Source organism: Gouania willdenowi, chromosome 4 (assembly GCF_900634775.1).
Source record: "Gouania willdenowi chromosome 4, fGouWil2.1, whole genome shotgun sequence".
Lineage (NCBI taxonomy): Eukaryota > Metazoa > Chordata > Actinopteri > Blenniiformes > Gobiesocidae > Gouania > Gouania willdenowi.
The window spans coordinates 9,095,171-9,110,819 of NC_041047.1; the positions used below are offsets into that span (position 1 = coordinate 9,095,171).

General features: G+C 37.7%; 1 protein-coding gene across 3 annotated transcripts; it reads right to left on the minus strand.

Moving 5' to 3' along the window:
- On the minus strand, positions 1-15,256 carry LOC114462464 (glutathione hydrolase-like YwrD proenzyme). 3 transcript variants are annotated; one of them, XM_028445314.1, is made up of 12 exons: positions 15,046-15,256; positions 13,627-13,780; positions 13,369-13,522; positions 10,124-10,330; positions 6,751-6,903; positions 6,581-6,671; positions 4,472-4,637; positions 3,912-4,068; positions 3,048-3,230; positions 2,351-2,435; positions 2,032-2,127; positions 1-1,266 (listed from the first exon to the last, which is right to left on the minus strand). In XM_028445314.1, the coding sequence occupies exons 1-12, from the start codon at positions 15,143-15,145 to the stop codon at positions 1,121-1,123; spliced, it is 1,692 nt and encodes a 563-aa protein (XP_028301115.1). In that variant the 5' UTR covers positions 15,146-15,256; the 3' UTR covers positions 1-1,120. The 3 variants fall into 3 exon arrangements, 2 of the variants coding, with proteins under 2 accessions (XP_028301115.1, XP_028301116.1); XM_028445315.1 differs by lacking the exon at positions 15,046-15,256 and having other exon boundaries at positions 13,369-13,544; positions 13,627-13,728; XR_003673955.1 differs by lacking the exon at positions 2,351-2,435 and having other exon boundaries at positions 1,136-1,266.
- Positions 15,257-15,649: the final 393 nt, after the last annotated feature.

Genomic DNA, 15,649 nt, shown 5'->3' on the forward strand with positions numbered 1-15,649 from the left:
GGGAGAGAAAGAGTGCCTGTAACTTTGATTTAAAAATGTTCACATTGGATTTCAAGTTAAGTGTTAACAAATTTTATTATTACTAGACATTTCCGGCAACCCCCACATGGGTTCACGACCCCAAGGTTGAAAAACCCTGCTGTACCATGACTGACCTCCTCTCAGGTTGTCTGGAGCTTTAAGGTCACATCATAAGCTAAAAAAACCTTTCAAACATCAAATGCTGAAGTCACTTCCCCTTCACACATTCTGTAATAACAAGCTGTCAAATCAAATGCTGCCCAATAATTCAGGTTTTTGATAATCTTGTCAAAATGACTTTACCGTAAACACAGAAGAGGAACATCTAAATGAAGCAGATAATGCAATAAAAGACACATCACTGAGGTGCATAATGGATGTCAAGGCACGAGGTGTTTATTAGGCTGTTAACTTGTTAAACATTAACAATCATTATGAAAATTTGGGTAACTCCGAAAAGTAATGACAGTATGAAAATAAAAGTCTGATTATATCTGTGCAAAAAAATAGATATTTGGATAATATCAACCCATTGTTCCTCAAGTCAAAGTTACTTAAATTTGCAGATTTAGTCGTTTTTCAAACTATTCAAGTTGTAACCGAAAACATTCAAAAGCTCTTTATCCAGAGGAAAGGGGCTTACAAAATGAGAAGTAAAATGAATTTTAGATCTGAGTGTGCAGACAACAAAGAAGAGCTTTTGTTTCAATATGTGGAATAAGATTATGGAACAGTTTGCCGATGGAAATTAAAGAGTGTACACATATTAAGCAATTTAAAAGACAATATAAAGAAAATATCTTTATGTTGTATGGCAATTCTGAAAGTGTTTAATACGTTTTTTTGTTAATCATATTAAGATGAGACAAAATTATGTTATTAACAGCAGCAATGGTTAAAAAACAGGATGCTGAAAATTAGATTATTTGTTACTGTAATGTAGGAAAAGAGGTGGGAATAATAAGTTTTTACTTCCACCCACTGCTATGCAGTAACATATGTAATTGTTTTGTTTTGTTTTTCTTTTATTTTATTCTTATTTTCTTCAAAATAACAGTATAATCATTAATTAAAAAAAATCCAAAGCTGAGGATGTGTTCTAGTATCCCAGAGCACATCCGTCTGCTCTGGGGTCGGATCCCGCCCACAACACCCTGGGGAGGCCATCAGCCTGAGTGACAGATGGATTCCACCAATCGCCAACTGCGATGATCTGGCCCCGCCCAAACTGAGACCTCTGGTGGCCTGTGTGTACGAATGCAAAAAAAAAACCAGAATCAGAACCAGAACCAGAAGCTCCTCAACATGTCTGATGCAGATTTGTACACGCGTGAGATGAAGATGTGACGTTTGGCCTTTGAATGTGGTAATAACTAGGATTGTGCATAAAAGTATTTACACAGAGGCCACAAGTCTGAATATAAATACATAAAGACAGTTCAACTGTGCACTAAATCTACTTATAAACACTGGATTTAGAAAGTCAGATCCTTTATAAACCACTGTAATAAAAGTTAATAATGCTTCACAATCGATGTTCCTATCAATTATTGACCTATTCAAGGCTGCAAAAAACTCACAAGATATTTCACTTTGCACCTTATTTTGCAAAAGCTCGAAACAGCTCTGCTAAAATAGAATATAAAAACTATACAGGAGATATGATTTACCTATCTACACTTATTTAAGAAATGGATAACTGCGTAGGGAAGAGGAACAGAGACACATCCTGTTTACAGCAGGAAGTTATAAGCTTCATGGAAACTGTGGTCTGATGCAGTTAATAGAAACAGCCATTGCTTTAGTGGTTGTCTCTGTTGTTTAAGCTAGTTATTACACAGAACATCAATAAAGCAATAAACGTAACACATTAACTTTGGAGTGAGCTTCACGTGTTATCTAACGGGGCTTGACTACAAACCACCCATACTCATCATGTTTATGACGGTAAACACTACAGAGACCTTTATTCTGAAATTGGTTTTAGGAGCAGGTTGTGTTTAATCTCACCTGTGATTGGCCAGTTGACTTTGTGGCCCCGCCTTCGCAGCTCATCAGCTACCTCCTGGTCAACGCCTTCTTCTAAGTTAACCAACCACTCATTGGCTAAAAAAAAAAAACCCAAACAGAATAAGATAAAAACATTGTTGCTAACCTCAACTTCTACCCATCAGCTCAAAATGCATCATCTAATACTTTTTTAAAAAAAATGGAAGTAAGAAACTTTTGGGTGTGCTCAATAAGGCTGGATGTAGCAGTCGTGACATAAGCTACATAAGTTATTGATATCATAAATTGTACATATATTTGTGTGTGAGTTAGGGCCTACCTTTGTGATCATACTGAACGTAAACTCTTGGTGCATCTAGGGCTTGTTGAGGATTCATTCCAAACTCCAACATGTTCAATAACACCTTCACAGGACAGGAAAGCAACCTTAACAAGAACCCTTTACAGTCCCATTATTGTAATATTCTAAATAAGTACAACTGGGCACAATTGTGGTGTCTATCGGAGGCATAAAATGATGGAATACACTTCCAGAAAACATCGGAAACTGTGGCAATAACCCAACTATCGATGCAATTCTCAAAAATGTATTGAAAACAAACCAGTCATGCACCCATTGATGATACTGCACTTTTTCTTGGGCTCTTTTAACTACTGTTGATGTTTTTTTTTATTGTAAATAGTACATGTGGTATGATGATTTATGTCGTCAGTCAGGTTTAATGTTTCTCATTGTGCTATCATGCTTAAATGTATGTTAAATGTTATTGTTCAACTGTATGTTATATCACATTTATACCTGCCTTAGGATGACGGATGAAATGTAGTTATTGTGTTAACGCTGGCATATTTATGTTGACGCTGTTTGCGGACACATTGATTCATGTGTAATATCCTAATTCAAATAAATAAATGAAAGTCACATACATTAGGTTAAATAAATCATGAGTTATTGAAGTCAGAGTTGGCTGACACTAGAGCGGTTTACTCTGATTGTCAACTATACACACACACACCTGGACGTGTCCTTGTGGCTGCATTAAAGCCCCCATCACTCCGAGTGCAGCGAGTAGCTTTGGTTTCTGTGGCGTTGTTGCCGAGTCGGTGAGCAGAGCAGGTATGATGGTGTGGTACGGCCGTTTACCCCCAGCAACGCAGTTATTGTGACCGCGACACAGAGAAAAGAAAGCTCCCCGATTCTGTGAGGACGTAAACAAGGATTTCTTTTGTCATTATGATGACATGAAAACAAAAATCCACAAGCACAGTTTTGTTGTTGTTGTTTTAGTTTTAGTGTTTACAATGGAAAATCTACATTTAGGTGTTAAACTGTGCATTAGTGTTGAAATCTGTGTTAGAGCCCGATACGTAACCAAGACCCAAATTGTTATAAAAATGAAATATGGAATAACTGGTCAATAATGTAAGAAGATGCTGATCGCAAAATGTAAAAATTAGTTATTAATAAATATATATATATGAAGGTAAGGAAAAAAAAGGTTACCAAAAATGTCAAGGTTCTCCAAAAAGCTTTAATAATCATATTTACAAATTTGTGTATGATAATACTCTTTACATTGAAGCAATAATCCCTTTAATCCATAAATCATTGACTCACTCTGATGTAATAAAATGTTTTTCCCTGCCCTATAATGTAATAAACAAAAAGTTTGTCACATTATTGACCAAGTTATTACATTTTGGGTCGTTTTTCTCAGGCTCTAACAATCTGCACCAAGGACGTATGTCTGACTTTAAATGTCCTCGTTGTCAAAGTTTTGAATAACAGTGATTGTGCTTGGACATGTTTATCATCAAACATGAAAATGGTGAACCTTAAAATGTTCGGAATTAAAACATATCATCAGTGATTGTCAGACCTGCAGCGCAAACCCACAGTCCTTCGGGACCAGGCCGGTCCCAAAGTTTAAATAGATGCTGTTGACAAATGAACAAGCGTTTCCCTCACTGTCGATAACACAGAAATAGACGGTGTCGCTTCCAGTCATCGGGCCGGGCTCCACCTGTTCCATCACCCTACAGATGAACAGACAAAATAAGAAACACAAGTTGATGGGAAATATATTTATAATCAGCTTTTGATTCCTGTATTATTATAGTTTTGCTAACAAATACATTGGACAACATTAGGACGATCAAAGTCTACAGCATTGGCTAAAGATGAAGCTCCCACACAAACACACAGGGATGGGCTTTAAGGTCAGGGGAAGTAAAAGTCTACACTCATATCTAAAGTCAACAAAGTGACCAGTAAACCCTGGTATGAGCCAAGAGGACACACACACACACACACACACACACACACACACACACACACACACACACACACACACACACACACACACACACACACACACACACACACACACACACACACACACACACACACACACACACACACACACACACACACACACACCTGCTCATGCTGATGAGCTGAGCTCGCTGATGGCTGTAGCTTTTGTCTAGCAAGGTTTCCATGGAGATGGTGACATGGTCCGGGTCACCAAGGTATTGCTGAGCATCTGACAGAGCCAGACGTACAGCCTCCACCAAAACATGAATATAGTCAGCGCTGTTATGGCCTGCAACCACACGCACACACATGCACTTAAGAGTTTATGCATTTTTTTTAAAGGTTCAGTTACCATTGATTAACGTAATATTGGATAATACCAATGTTGGTAAATACACACACATAGTTTTCGTCAACATCTGTCTTTTTTTTTAATTTAGTCATAGTCTAGTTACTTAAGAAAATGTAGTCGACAAAAATTATCACAGAAATCTTTAGTCGACAAAATTGCCTGTGGGTTGCAATGTTAATTTTGACATCAAATTTTGATTTAGTAGTCATAGGCTGTGTTTGAAATGTCATACTAACGTACTACTCATAAGTGTGATGTCAAAATTAGTATGTAGTGCGTTCACATTAGATAGTATGGAAAGATCGAGTGTGCGAGAAATACCTGAATGTATACTATATCGAGAAGTTTAAGTATGCGCACACTAGTCATACTCAACTGGCCCATAATGCACTGCCAGCAGAACGTAAAATCATTCTGGAACCGGCTTCAAGCTAAAAGTCAAACATCCTCTTTTCAAAACAGAAGCATCTTTTTTTGTCTTCCACTAGTTTTTTTTTTTTAACCCTTTTGTAAATATTGCTCTTGTTTTGAAGTTAACCGGAAGTTTTGTCAGGAGCACAACGGTGGGTCTCCGAAAATCTCCAAAATGTCGGCATGAAATGTGTTTCTGCAAGTTTTATGGATCAAATGACCACATGTTGATATTCCACTTGGTCACTTTCTCACTTAAAATAATTCCAGAAGTTTCAACAATGGAATTGAAAGGCATCATGGGAAACTTGGAAGTATACTTCATTGGGAACGATCATTGTCGTAATCAGCCTAACCTTACTTGTAGTAAATAGACAGTATATACTCTGAGTTTGTAGTGCATAGTATTAAAGTGTGCCATTTCAAACACAGCCATAGCCTTTTGACTAAAATCCAACTTAGTTTTAGTCCAAATTTAGTCATCAGGACTATTTCAGTTACAGTCTAATTGTAGTCAACTACCGGTAAATTACATTACGATTTTAGTTGACCAAATCTTGCGCAGATATAGTCAACTAAAATATATAATAAACCACAAGAGATATTTTGTTCACATGTATTTTTTCAGTCATAAACCCTATGCGCATGGGATTAGTTTTACCTACAGACCACATGCGATTGTAATAATTGCGAAAAATGTCTGTGATGTTAATCCCGTGCGAATCGGCCATGTCAGTCATTTGTAATGTAGAAATTCCCCCGCAAAATTACCTACTATATTTTGCTGAACTCTGAGGTCCCATGATAATACTAATCCAATGCGAATAGGCATCGCTGTGATTTGGACAGAAATGGGCGGGATCTGATGCGTGATTAGCAAAACCTTATCGGCCCGTAACGTATGGCAACAAAAAGAGGAGGAGCATTATCAGACGCAAGTGATGTATCACGTCGTGCTTTGCACTGTGTGGTATCTTTTATTTATCTTCTATTCAATACAGCTGGCTGGCGCTAGCCGTAACACAGCACAAAGTTGTGGTCAAAAGCCTGCAAAGTTGTTTTAACATCAACTCACACACTGTTTCACATTTTCAGATGTCCGTAAATTTCAGCAAAATCTCAGGCTTCGGTTATCCCATGCGAATACGCCATATGAAAAGCACACGTTGGGGGGTAATTTATTAATTACGTATGGTCCCTAGGTAAAACTAATCCCAATGGGCTAATGGGCTATAGTCTTATTACTGTCACCTAAAAAAATTGTTGACGAAAAAAATTTGGTCTACTAAATTAACACTAGTAGGCTGTGCTTGGTTGAGAGACATTTCAGCAGTTAGGAATCTCTATACAACTCTTCATGCATACCACGTAATTTGATTTCCCAGCTTTATAGATTAATCTTGTGTGTTTCTGCAATGGTGTACATCTCATTTCATTGGCATTTCCACAGCATCCGGGCAGCCAGGTACCTTTAAGCTGAGGGAAGTTTTCCAGGATGTTGAGTAACAGCAGGGCAGTCAGTCCCTGACAATTAGGAGGTAGCTCCCACAGACGCACGCCCTGCACCCAACACACATTTTATTCATCCCTGCGAAGCATAACTTTAAAAACACGTCACAGACGTAATGTGTTTGCTCACCTTGAACTCTGTACTTATGGGAGTGACGACCTCGCTGTCATGGCTGCTGAGGTCATCCAGGGTCATGACTCCCCCATTTTGCTGGATGACATCAACGATGGCTTTGGCCACTCGGCCGTGGTAAAACGCTGCTTTTCCCTGCTCACCCAGTTCCTGTCATCACATCAACACTTCTTAACTCTCCTATTATCCTCAAATGTAACACATTTTACCTTGTGGTCAATCTGACCCCAGGGATAGTTGACTCCAGGAAATGGTTTTCAGGAAAAAAATTTTTGTCAGGCACTTTGTTTCTTTGTTGAATACATAAATAACCCCCTTGATAATGGAACCTTGACCTGTTCTCTATTCCACCATCAGTCCAAACTTTTAAATTTGAATTAATTCATCTTTAATTGTTCCAAATCTCAAATTTACTGACAACATTAATGACCACAAGAGTACGAACCCTTTTTGTTGTGGTGACAATAAAACCTTTCCTGCAGCGGTCAAACATTCAGTTTTAGAGTTGGTGTATCTTGAAAATCTTTCATCCAAATCTTTTCTAACGTGGGGTGCACATTCATGACTCTCACGCAATGAACCATATTGGTTGATGTTTGTGACCCCCCCCTTTTCCTCTCATAAACATACTTATTTACTAATTCAGATGAAATCAGGGTCCTCCTCAACACAATCCTCTACGTCATTTTCACTGTGAAAGAGCTGTTCCAAAATCTCGTGTTTCCATTACCCTTGGAAATGCGCAAAATCTAAATAGCGCAATAAAAACTCATAATGGAAACACCTAAACTTCCAAAACACACAAAAATTCCTCCTCATGAAAGCTTAAAAACTTTTTAATTATATTTTAGACGTTTCAATATTGAAATGTGTCGCAAAAGCATGTCACAGAACGTGACGTACGTGGTCACATGATGTGACGTATTCACATGACCACTTCTCCCTGAGAAAACATGGCACGGTATGTGTAAACAGAAGAGGAGACAGAGAAATGAGTGTTATAAGAAGGTTTAGAACGTCCATCTTCCTGCAGTGAAGTCTCGCAGGATGAGATTACACGGGAGTTACGAGGCTCCTGACCAAAACAACCTACAATGGAAATGCGTTCAAAGCGCAATTATACTTTGTTGACATTTAGAAATATCGCTTTTATTTTGCAAAAATCTGTAATGGAAGCACAGCTATTGATACACACACATGCTCATAGATTGTGTTACAGATTGGCACAAAAATACACAGCCAGGTCCAGCTCATCATGCCTATCAGGTAGATCTGCTGCACCTGCTGAGTTGAGCACGGCTGTGAGTCGTTGGTAATCAGCTGGACTGGAGTCTATAAGGAAGGTTTTCACTCTCAGTTCAAATGCTGTGGGGAATGGGGCTGTTAGTGGTAAACTCCTCCCTTCTAGTTTTGTGGCTTCCACCTAATTATAATTTGGGCCCTAATTTTATCTATAATTTTGGTAAATTCAGTGGGTGATAGTGGAGAGGTCAAATTGACCCCATAGGAACATCAACGCGTGCAATATGTGTTCAGCATGTTGAAAAAAATATCATAATAATTTCATGCCTAATCAATTGTACCTATTGAATTAGGAAAAGTCATGAAATATGAAGCAAAAAAAGTCAACTTTTGTCTTTTGAATGATATGTGTTGAATGGGGTCAAGTTGACTCAAGTAATGGATTACAAGTACCCATGTTACTGTAATTGAGTAGCTTTGATGGGTGCTTATATTTTTTCTAAATCAGTAATTTTACTTGTACTTAAGTACGTTTTAAAAGAAGTAATTAGTTCTACATCCAACCGCTACTGAGTTATGATAACAATTTTTTTTGTGGTTATTTATTTCCATTTCATGGCACATTGGATATGATCCATATGTTCTTAGTTGTGCCATTTTTTTACTTGTACTTGAGTATTTTATGTATGACTTACTTGTACTCTTTACACCTCTGAATGTATAATGTCAGGCAGAAGTGACGAGTCTGGTGTATATATAAACCAGTTCAGTCAATGTTATCAAAAGTTTTTAAATGGGTGTGAAAAAGTCATTTCTGACTACAAGGAAGTGCCACAGCGTCATTGCAAAAGAATGACTGTTATGTTGCCATAAAAACCTCCCATCAATAAGGTTGAGGTCACCATCACTGTTTCTATTGTTGAAGCTCAAGACCGTGTGTTTGAACTACAAATCTATGCGTTGTTTATTCAACACAAAATGCAGTAAAAAATGTATTGTGTCGAGAAAACAATTTAAAATGGCAAATTATGTTAGTTTTAAAGGCTAACAAACATTAGTTTCGTAACCAGATGATGATCTACGACAGAGATGGGCAACTTTAATCACAGTTGGGGGGGGCCACAAAAATGTGATGGCTTAATCTGGGGGCCATGTTATCAACATTCATGTCAGCATTTAGGACAATGACCATTTTGAGCATTAAAACAGGGAAGAACAAATGGTTTTGTGGATTTTTAGGGTCATTTTGTGTATATTTGCTTGGTTTTTCCCCATTTTTCTCTGTATGTTTTAATTTCCTTTTGTGTTTTTGTTCTATATTCTTTTGTTATTTCATTTCTGTGTATTAGTTAAGTTGTATTAACAAATGTACACAACATGAGAGTAAAATATACATTTAGTATATTTTTCTCACATTTTGTGTTTCTGTTTTGTATTTTTTAGTCATTTGTTTTTTTTTTGTTATCCTATATGTTTTTCTCTTATGTTTTTGTTGTACTTTTGTGTTTTTAGTGACTCTTGTTGTCCTGTGTTTTTCTCGTCGTTTTGTGTGTTTTACTTTCATTTTCTCGTAGTTTTGTGTGTTTTTCTGAAATTAGTTTATTAAACATGAAACTAGAGATTACGCTGAGGGTTGGATGATGGAATAATTCATACATATCATTAATACGTTAAGCCATGTGATTCTATCATTTCATCGCAACAACACCCTAGACTTATTTTGAAGGCGAAGCTGGTTGATTATTCTTAATTAACTTCACCTACGCAGCTGCTGTCTGGTTGTTTTCAAATGTTTTTCCCTCTAAAGTCGTTGCCACACCCACTTCCCCTGTTAAAAGGATTCCCTCTCTTCCCTTGTCTGCGTTTCCTTCCAAATCACACATGATGATGTAATGGCACACAAACGGATTCAGGGTCAAAACTCAGGTGAGTCCATGGGTTCAGCAAAGGATTGAAAAACAAGAAGAATGTGAGTGAAGTTTGGACAAAGTAAACATTTGCATAAAACAGTCATAACATGGAGTCATTTCTGAGCTTCTCCATTGTTCCTGCTTTAGTCAAAATAACAGCTGTTGGCCTTGATTATTATTATTATTATCATTATTACTTTTTTGTTGCTTTATTTCACCTTCAGGGTTTGAGCCAGGGCAGCATTTTTCAATATTTGTCCGCATTTGGGCGCGTGACCATCAATCAGCAAGTCCCCACCGAGCTCCTTTCCAGCGTCCCGTAGCGCCGACAGCGACGTGGCCCAGTGGTGAGCCGTCACCTCTGCCACAGGAAACCCGGCCCCGGCCAGATCCACCGCCCCACTCAACACCTCCTGCAGCGTCAGCTGGGGAACCAAAGCAGAGGAAACACTAGCTCAATACAGGAAACTTTCCCAAGCACCAGAAAAATGAGTCGTTGTTGAACATGTGGAAATGAAACTAAAAAATGAAGTTGTTCAGTCAGGATCACTTCAGTCAAATAGATTTATTTAGCATGCATTTTAGATTTAGCACTAAGGCTCTGTTCTGGGACGTCTCTGCCCTTTCCAGCAGCTGCGTGGAAAGCACGGAGCTAAGGGAGCTCCCATTCGCTTCTCCATGCGCTACATGGAGAGGCATAGGTTAGAGAGAGCGGTCAAGTAGGACCCCCTGGAACAAAAGCAGAGATGTTTAGATAGAAACAACATAGACAGTGTTTAATTAGACAGAAGAGGAGGAGCTGGGTTGGGGGTGGGTTGCGAGGCGTGCGGAAGTAGGCGTGTTGCCGTGGTTTAAATACAGTGCTGAGACCAAATCTAACCAATGCGAAGTATGGAACATGATTAACTAATTAAGGGATGGATGCTGTCAGTTGTTAACAGCTACTGACAGATGAATGGGCTGGAATAGCTTGACTTCCGTGCCTGCCTGAACTAACGCGATGCTCAATTTCATGTATAACCCGTCAACATGTGCGTGTAAAATGAATTGATGTCAGATTTTTTTTTTGTTTCTTAGCTGGTGTCTCTTGTAGTTTGGGTTATTGTCACATTATCCCTAAACCACATGCAGCTCACTGGCAAAAAGACATGATACAGTGTGGCAATATGTAATCCTTTTGTCCAACTTATCATTGATGGTGACGACAGGTACAGAAATATAAGGTCTTTTTGAATAAGAGGCAGGAATTAAATAAGTGTAAGCTCCTTTCCAGGCAAAGTTACAGACAGAAAAATGATTTTTTTTGTTGTTGCTGTTGCTTTCTTGTTTCATTTTTCGTTTATTTGCTTTTTCATTTTGCAGTTAAAATTGTTCATGTCTGAAATAAACATCAATCAATCAATCAATCAATCTTTATTTGTATAGCGCCAAATCATAACCAATGGTATCTCAAGGCACTTTACAGTAGAGCAGTCTTAAGGATGGACTCTTCATTTTATGGATACACACATATGCATATATACGTATATACACATACATATGTATCCGACACCCAACATGAATTCATCATGGCGGCAAGGAAAACCTTCTGTTAAGCAGCAGGAACCTTGTGTGGATCCCATTCCTATGATGAACAGCCATCCACGTTATGCTGTGTTGGGTGTGTGCAGAGAAAAGGGTGGAGACAGAGCCGCTGAGTCTCTGTAACTCCACACTGAGGATCCCACGGACTTGCAAGACAAAAGCCAGGAGTACAGGAGCAAACACACAAGGGAAGAAGCAGACATAGAGGGAGTGTTTGAGAGAGGAATGGGACCCTCTCCGGTCCCTCTCTAACCTAAATGACCTCTCTCTTAACGCCCTCTCCAACCTCTCTCCAACCGAGCATGCCAGACCCCCCCCCCCCCCGGCAGTCTATGCCTATTGCATCTTAATTATGAGCTATGAGCTGGTTCCTAACTAAAAGCTTTATCAAAGAGGAATGTTTTGAGCCTAACCTTAAAGGTAGAGAGGGTGTCTGCCCCCCGAACCGTGGTTGGTAGATGGTTCCAGAGAAGTGGGGCCTGATAACTGAAAGCTCTTCCTCCTATACTACTTTTAGAGATGAATGGAACAACGAGTAGTCCAGCATTTTGAGAGCGTAGTGTTCTGGGGGGATTGTATGGCACTACAAGCTCCTTGAGATAGACTGGTGGCTGTCCATTTAGGGCTTTATAAGTGAGAAGAAGAATCTTGAATTCTATTCTATATTTTATATATATATTTTTATATAACATAGCCTAACAGAGGCATTAGTGATGTCAAATATCACTGGTTATTCTATAAAATTATATAATTAAAATAAAACTTAAATTTTTGTAACAAAAGCAATAAGTGGCCTTCCTGCATCTTAAAAAGCACAAAAAGTAACAATATTTAGAAAGTTATGGTTTTGCCTAAGACGGTTGAATGTTAATGGATTATTTTGGAAACTGAAGCTTAAACTAGAAGAAAAAGAAAATACATCAAGGTACTTCATTTGTTTTACATTGTAAATAATGAGACTTCAGATTTTTTTTTTCTTTAATTCATAAATACGATTTTTGTAAACGAATAGAAATGTATGTGATTTTTTTTTTTTTTTTTTTTTTTTTAATCATTCCTGATACATTAGTTAACGTCTGGTAAAGTAATGACAGGGACTACATTTTCCAAATTTCATGATCCACAAATGTTCTATGTATTTCACTGGACAATTTACAGCAATAATTCCCAAACTTTTTGGGATTACGACCGTGTTTTAATACGCCCTAAAGACTTTTTTTTTTTCTCTAATTAGTTTTTGATCATTTTGTTTGTTATACTGTATTACAAATACAACGTTGCCCATATTAGTAACAAGTTGTGCCAGCTCAGATATTTTTATCATTATTATTAACTAGATTTTTATTTAATATGTTATGGTTTCATTTATTCAGACAAAAATTTTCAGGAAATTTACTTTGAAATGTATTTAGTCTTCCTCAGAGGCATCTAGTGATGTATTTTTAATCATTACTGCATTTACGATCAAATACAGAACAAAGCAACCCCTGTGTATGTTGGTACAAGTCAATATGATCAGTCTCTCCATCATTGAACCGTTGTATATCGTGTAGTTAAAAAAGCATAAAATACATAAAAAGAAAGTGTCTATTCATACGGTTGCCGTACGGACAACCCCCGGTGCTATTGGTACGTTTAATAAAGTACACAAACGTAGCGGATTCGGGTTAGGAGTAAGTTATACCCTTATATCGCAACAATCTTTGGGGTTAGGTTTTTTACGGTTAGGTTTAGTCTTAGTCAAGTGACCTAAACTGGCCAATGAGGGGCGCTGCGTACGGATATAATGTCAGTATATTGATATGGCAACCGTACGGTTTGCCACTGCCTAAAAAAACATAAAGCAACAAAAAAGAAACTCAAACACACAAAAGCAAACCTTGTGACTACCAAACAGCTGCACAGCATCACACCAACATGCAGGAGCTCCAGGAACTGTGACATTTAAAGCATCAAACACTGAAGGAGGGGCCTCTTCACTGAAACCACGCCCTTCCAGGAAGTCCAGGGTGAGAGCTCTGGGTGATCGACCACTAGTGGTGACACACAGAGAAGCTGAAGGTTGTTGTTTTTATTTTATTTTTACAAAACGGAACATAACACACCACACAGAGTAACAAAAGTGTGTGTACTGTACCTGCCATTAATACCTCTGATCTCTGCAGTGTTGCCATTGTAAAACAAGCAGAACGCATCTCCACCAGGGCCAGTGCTGCCTGGCTCTGTTACTGCCAGAGCTGCTGCAATGGCTACTGCTGCATCTGCTGCATTGCCACCACGCTTTAGGATGTCTGCATTACGCACACACGCACACACACACGATTGTGATCAAATGCAGGAAAATAAATGGGGTCAAAGGAGATTGGAAAGCTACCAGTGACAAAATATCAGTCAATCCTAAAGCAGTGGTTCTCAACCTTTTCAATCTGTGACCCCCAAAATAAAGCATCCAGAGACCAGGGACCCCCACAGTACCTGAAGGTGGTTGAACACAAACATGAACATTGAATAACAGTCATGTGGAGACAGGGCCATCTATAACGGAGAGATTTTTGGGGTCCATCCATAAAATCAGCAAAATGATGGTCCATTGTTTTATGAATCTGTGATAACCACATTTATTTATTTATCTAAATAATATCCACTGTTATCCAGGAAGTTTAGTATTATTTGCACCATAGGATATAGTCATCTAAAAGATATAAATCCTTGTTTTAATCAGAAATAAAATTGGTTAAAAGTGACCAAAAATGGTGAAAACAGTGGTGAAATGGGATTTTAAAAAACCACAGAAATTGGTTAAAAGTTGCAAATTAGAGTGGCCAAAAACAGACAGAAAAAGTTATTAAAAAAAAAGTAGAAACAATTAGTTTAATCTGGCAAACAATGGGCATGACAAATTATGAATGTGGCTCAATGGCAAAAAAAAATAGGCAGGTTGAGAACCACTGCCCTAAACAACAACAGCCTAATACAGTGAATCTTTTGTTTTATCTTTTCAATACAAAAACTAAAAATCAGTGTACTTTTTGTACTCCTTTCAGCTAATTATAATATTTTAGGTGTTCCATGTTTCTTCATCCTTTTACAAATCATTTACTTTCAGCTTGACTAATGCAATTAATAACTTTCATGTGAAATTCAGTAAAAACAAGGTCCATAAATAAACTAAATACATATTTTTTTGTTATAAACAAGTTGGTTAAAGTTAAATCACAATGTGGGCAAAATATAAATTATGTTTACATTTGTAAATGGCCTATTTGGTGAAAGTTTTTAGGTTAAACGTTGGGAAATAAAAAATAAAAAAAAAATGTGATCACAATTCCAAATGCAAGTTAATACTTGTATCTCTTCTAGTTTCTGTATTTGTTATAATTCCTAAACATTAACTCAGAGGTTAATATTTCCTCATAATGGGCTCACTCGCGTGTCTACTGACTTGAGTGGTTTTACTCATTAAAGCAGTGCCCTCCATTGAAAGATGTTGAAAACTCTCATTTACGACACTGGCCATTTACGGCAATTATCTCCATTACAACCGTTTCCCACTCACCAAGTCCCACAGTGGAGGCTAATGGCTGACTGGACGCTACACAGCCCCGCAGACACACGACGGGTGAACGGCGAGATGAGAAGGAGAACTCGGTGTTCATGTCGCCTTCAGCTGTCCGTCTCACAGACCCAGTTATCGGGGAAAGGTGTGAAAGAACACAGGGGCAAACTAGAGCAACATGTTGGACTTTCAACAGGGCCGCGGCAAGGGAAGAGCAGTAGATTGCAGAATACATCGATCATGCTGTGTTATACCAAGTAAATAAAACACCACATTTGAATTTATTTCGGCAGGCTTCAGAAAAACTAAAAACTGAAAATGAAAAACAAAAAGGTTGAAGCAAAAGCTTATACACAAAAATAGTTAGGAAAATAATATTACCATTTTTACAACAATACACATTCAATATACTCTACTCAAAGTTTATATATATATATATATATATATATATATATATATATATATATATATATAGACACACATGCATGTACATGATAATATTTTACTATTTAATATTCACTACACACATTTAATCAATTTAATTTTAAATACAAAATAAGTATGAATATTTTTTATACCATTTTATATATATATACATATATAA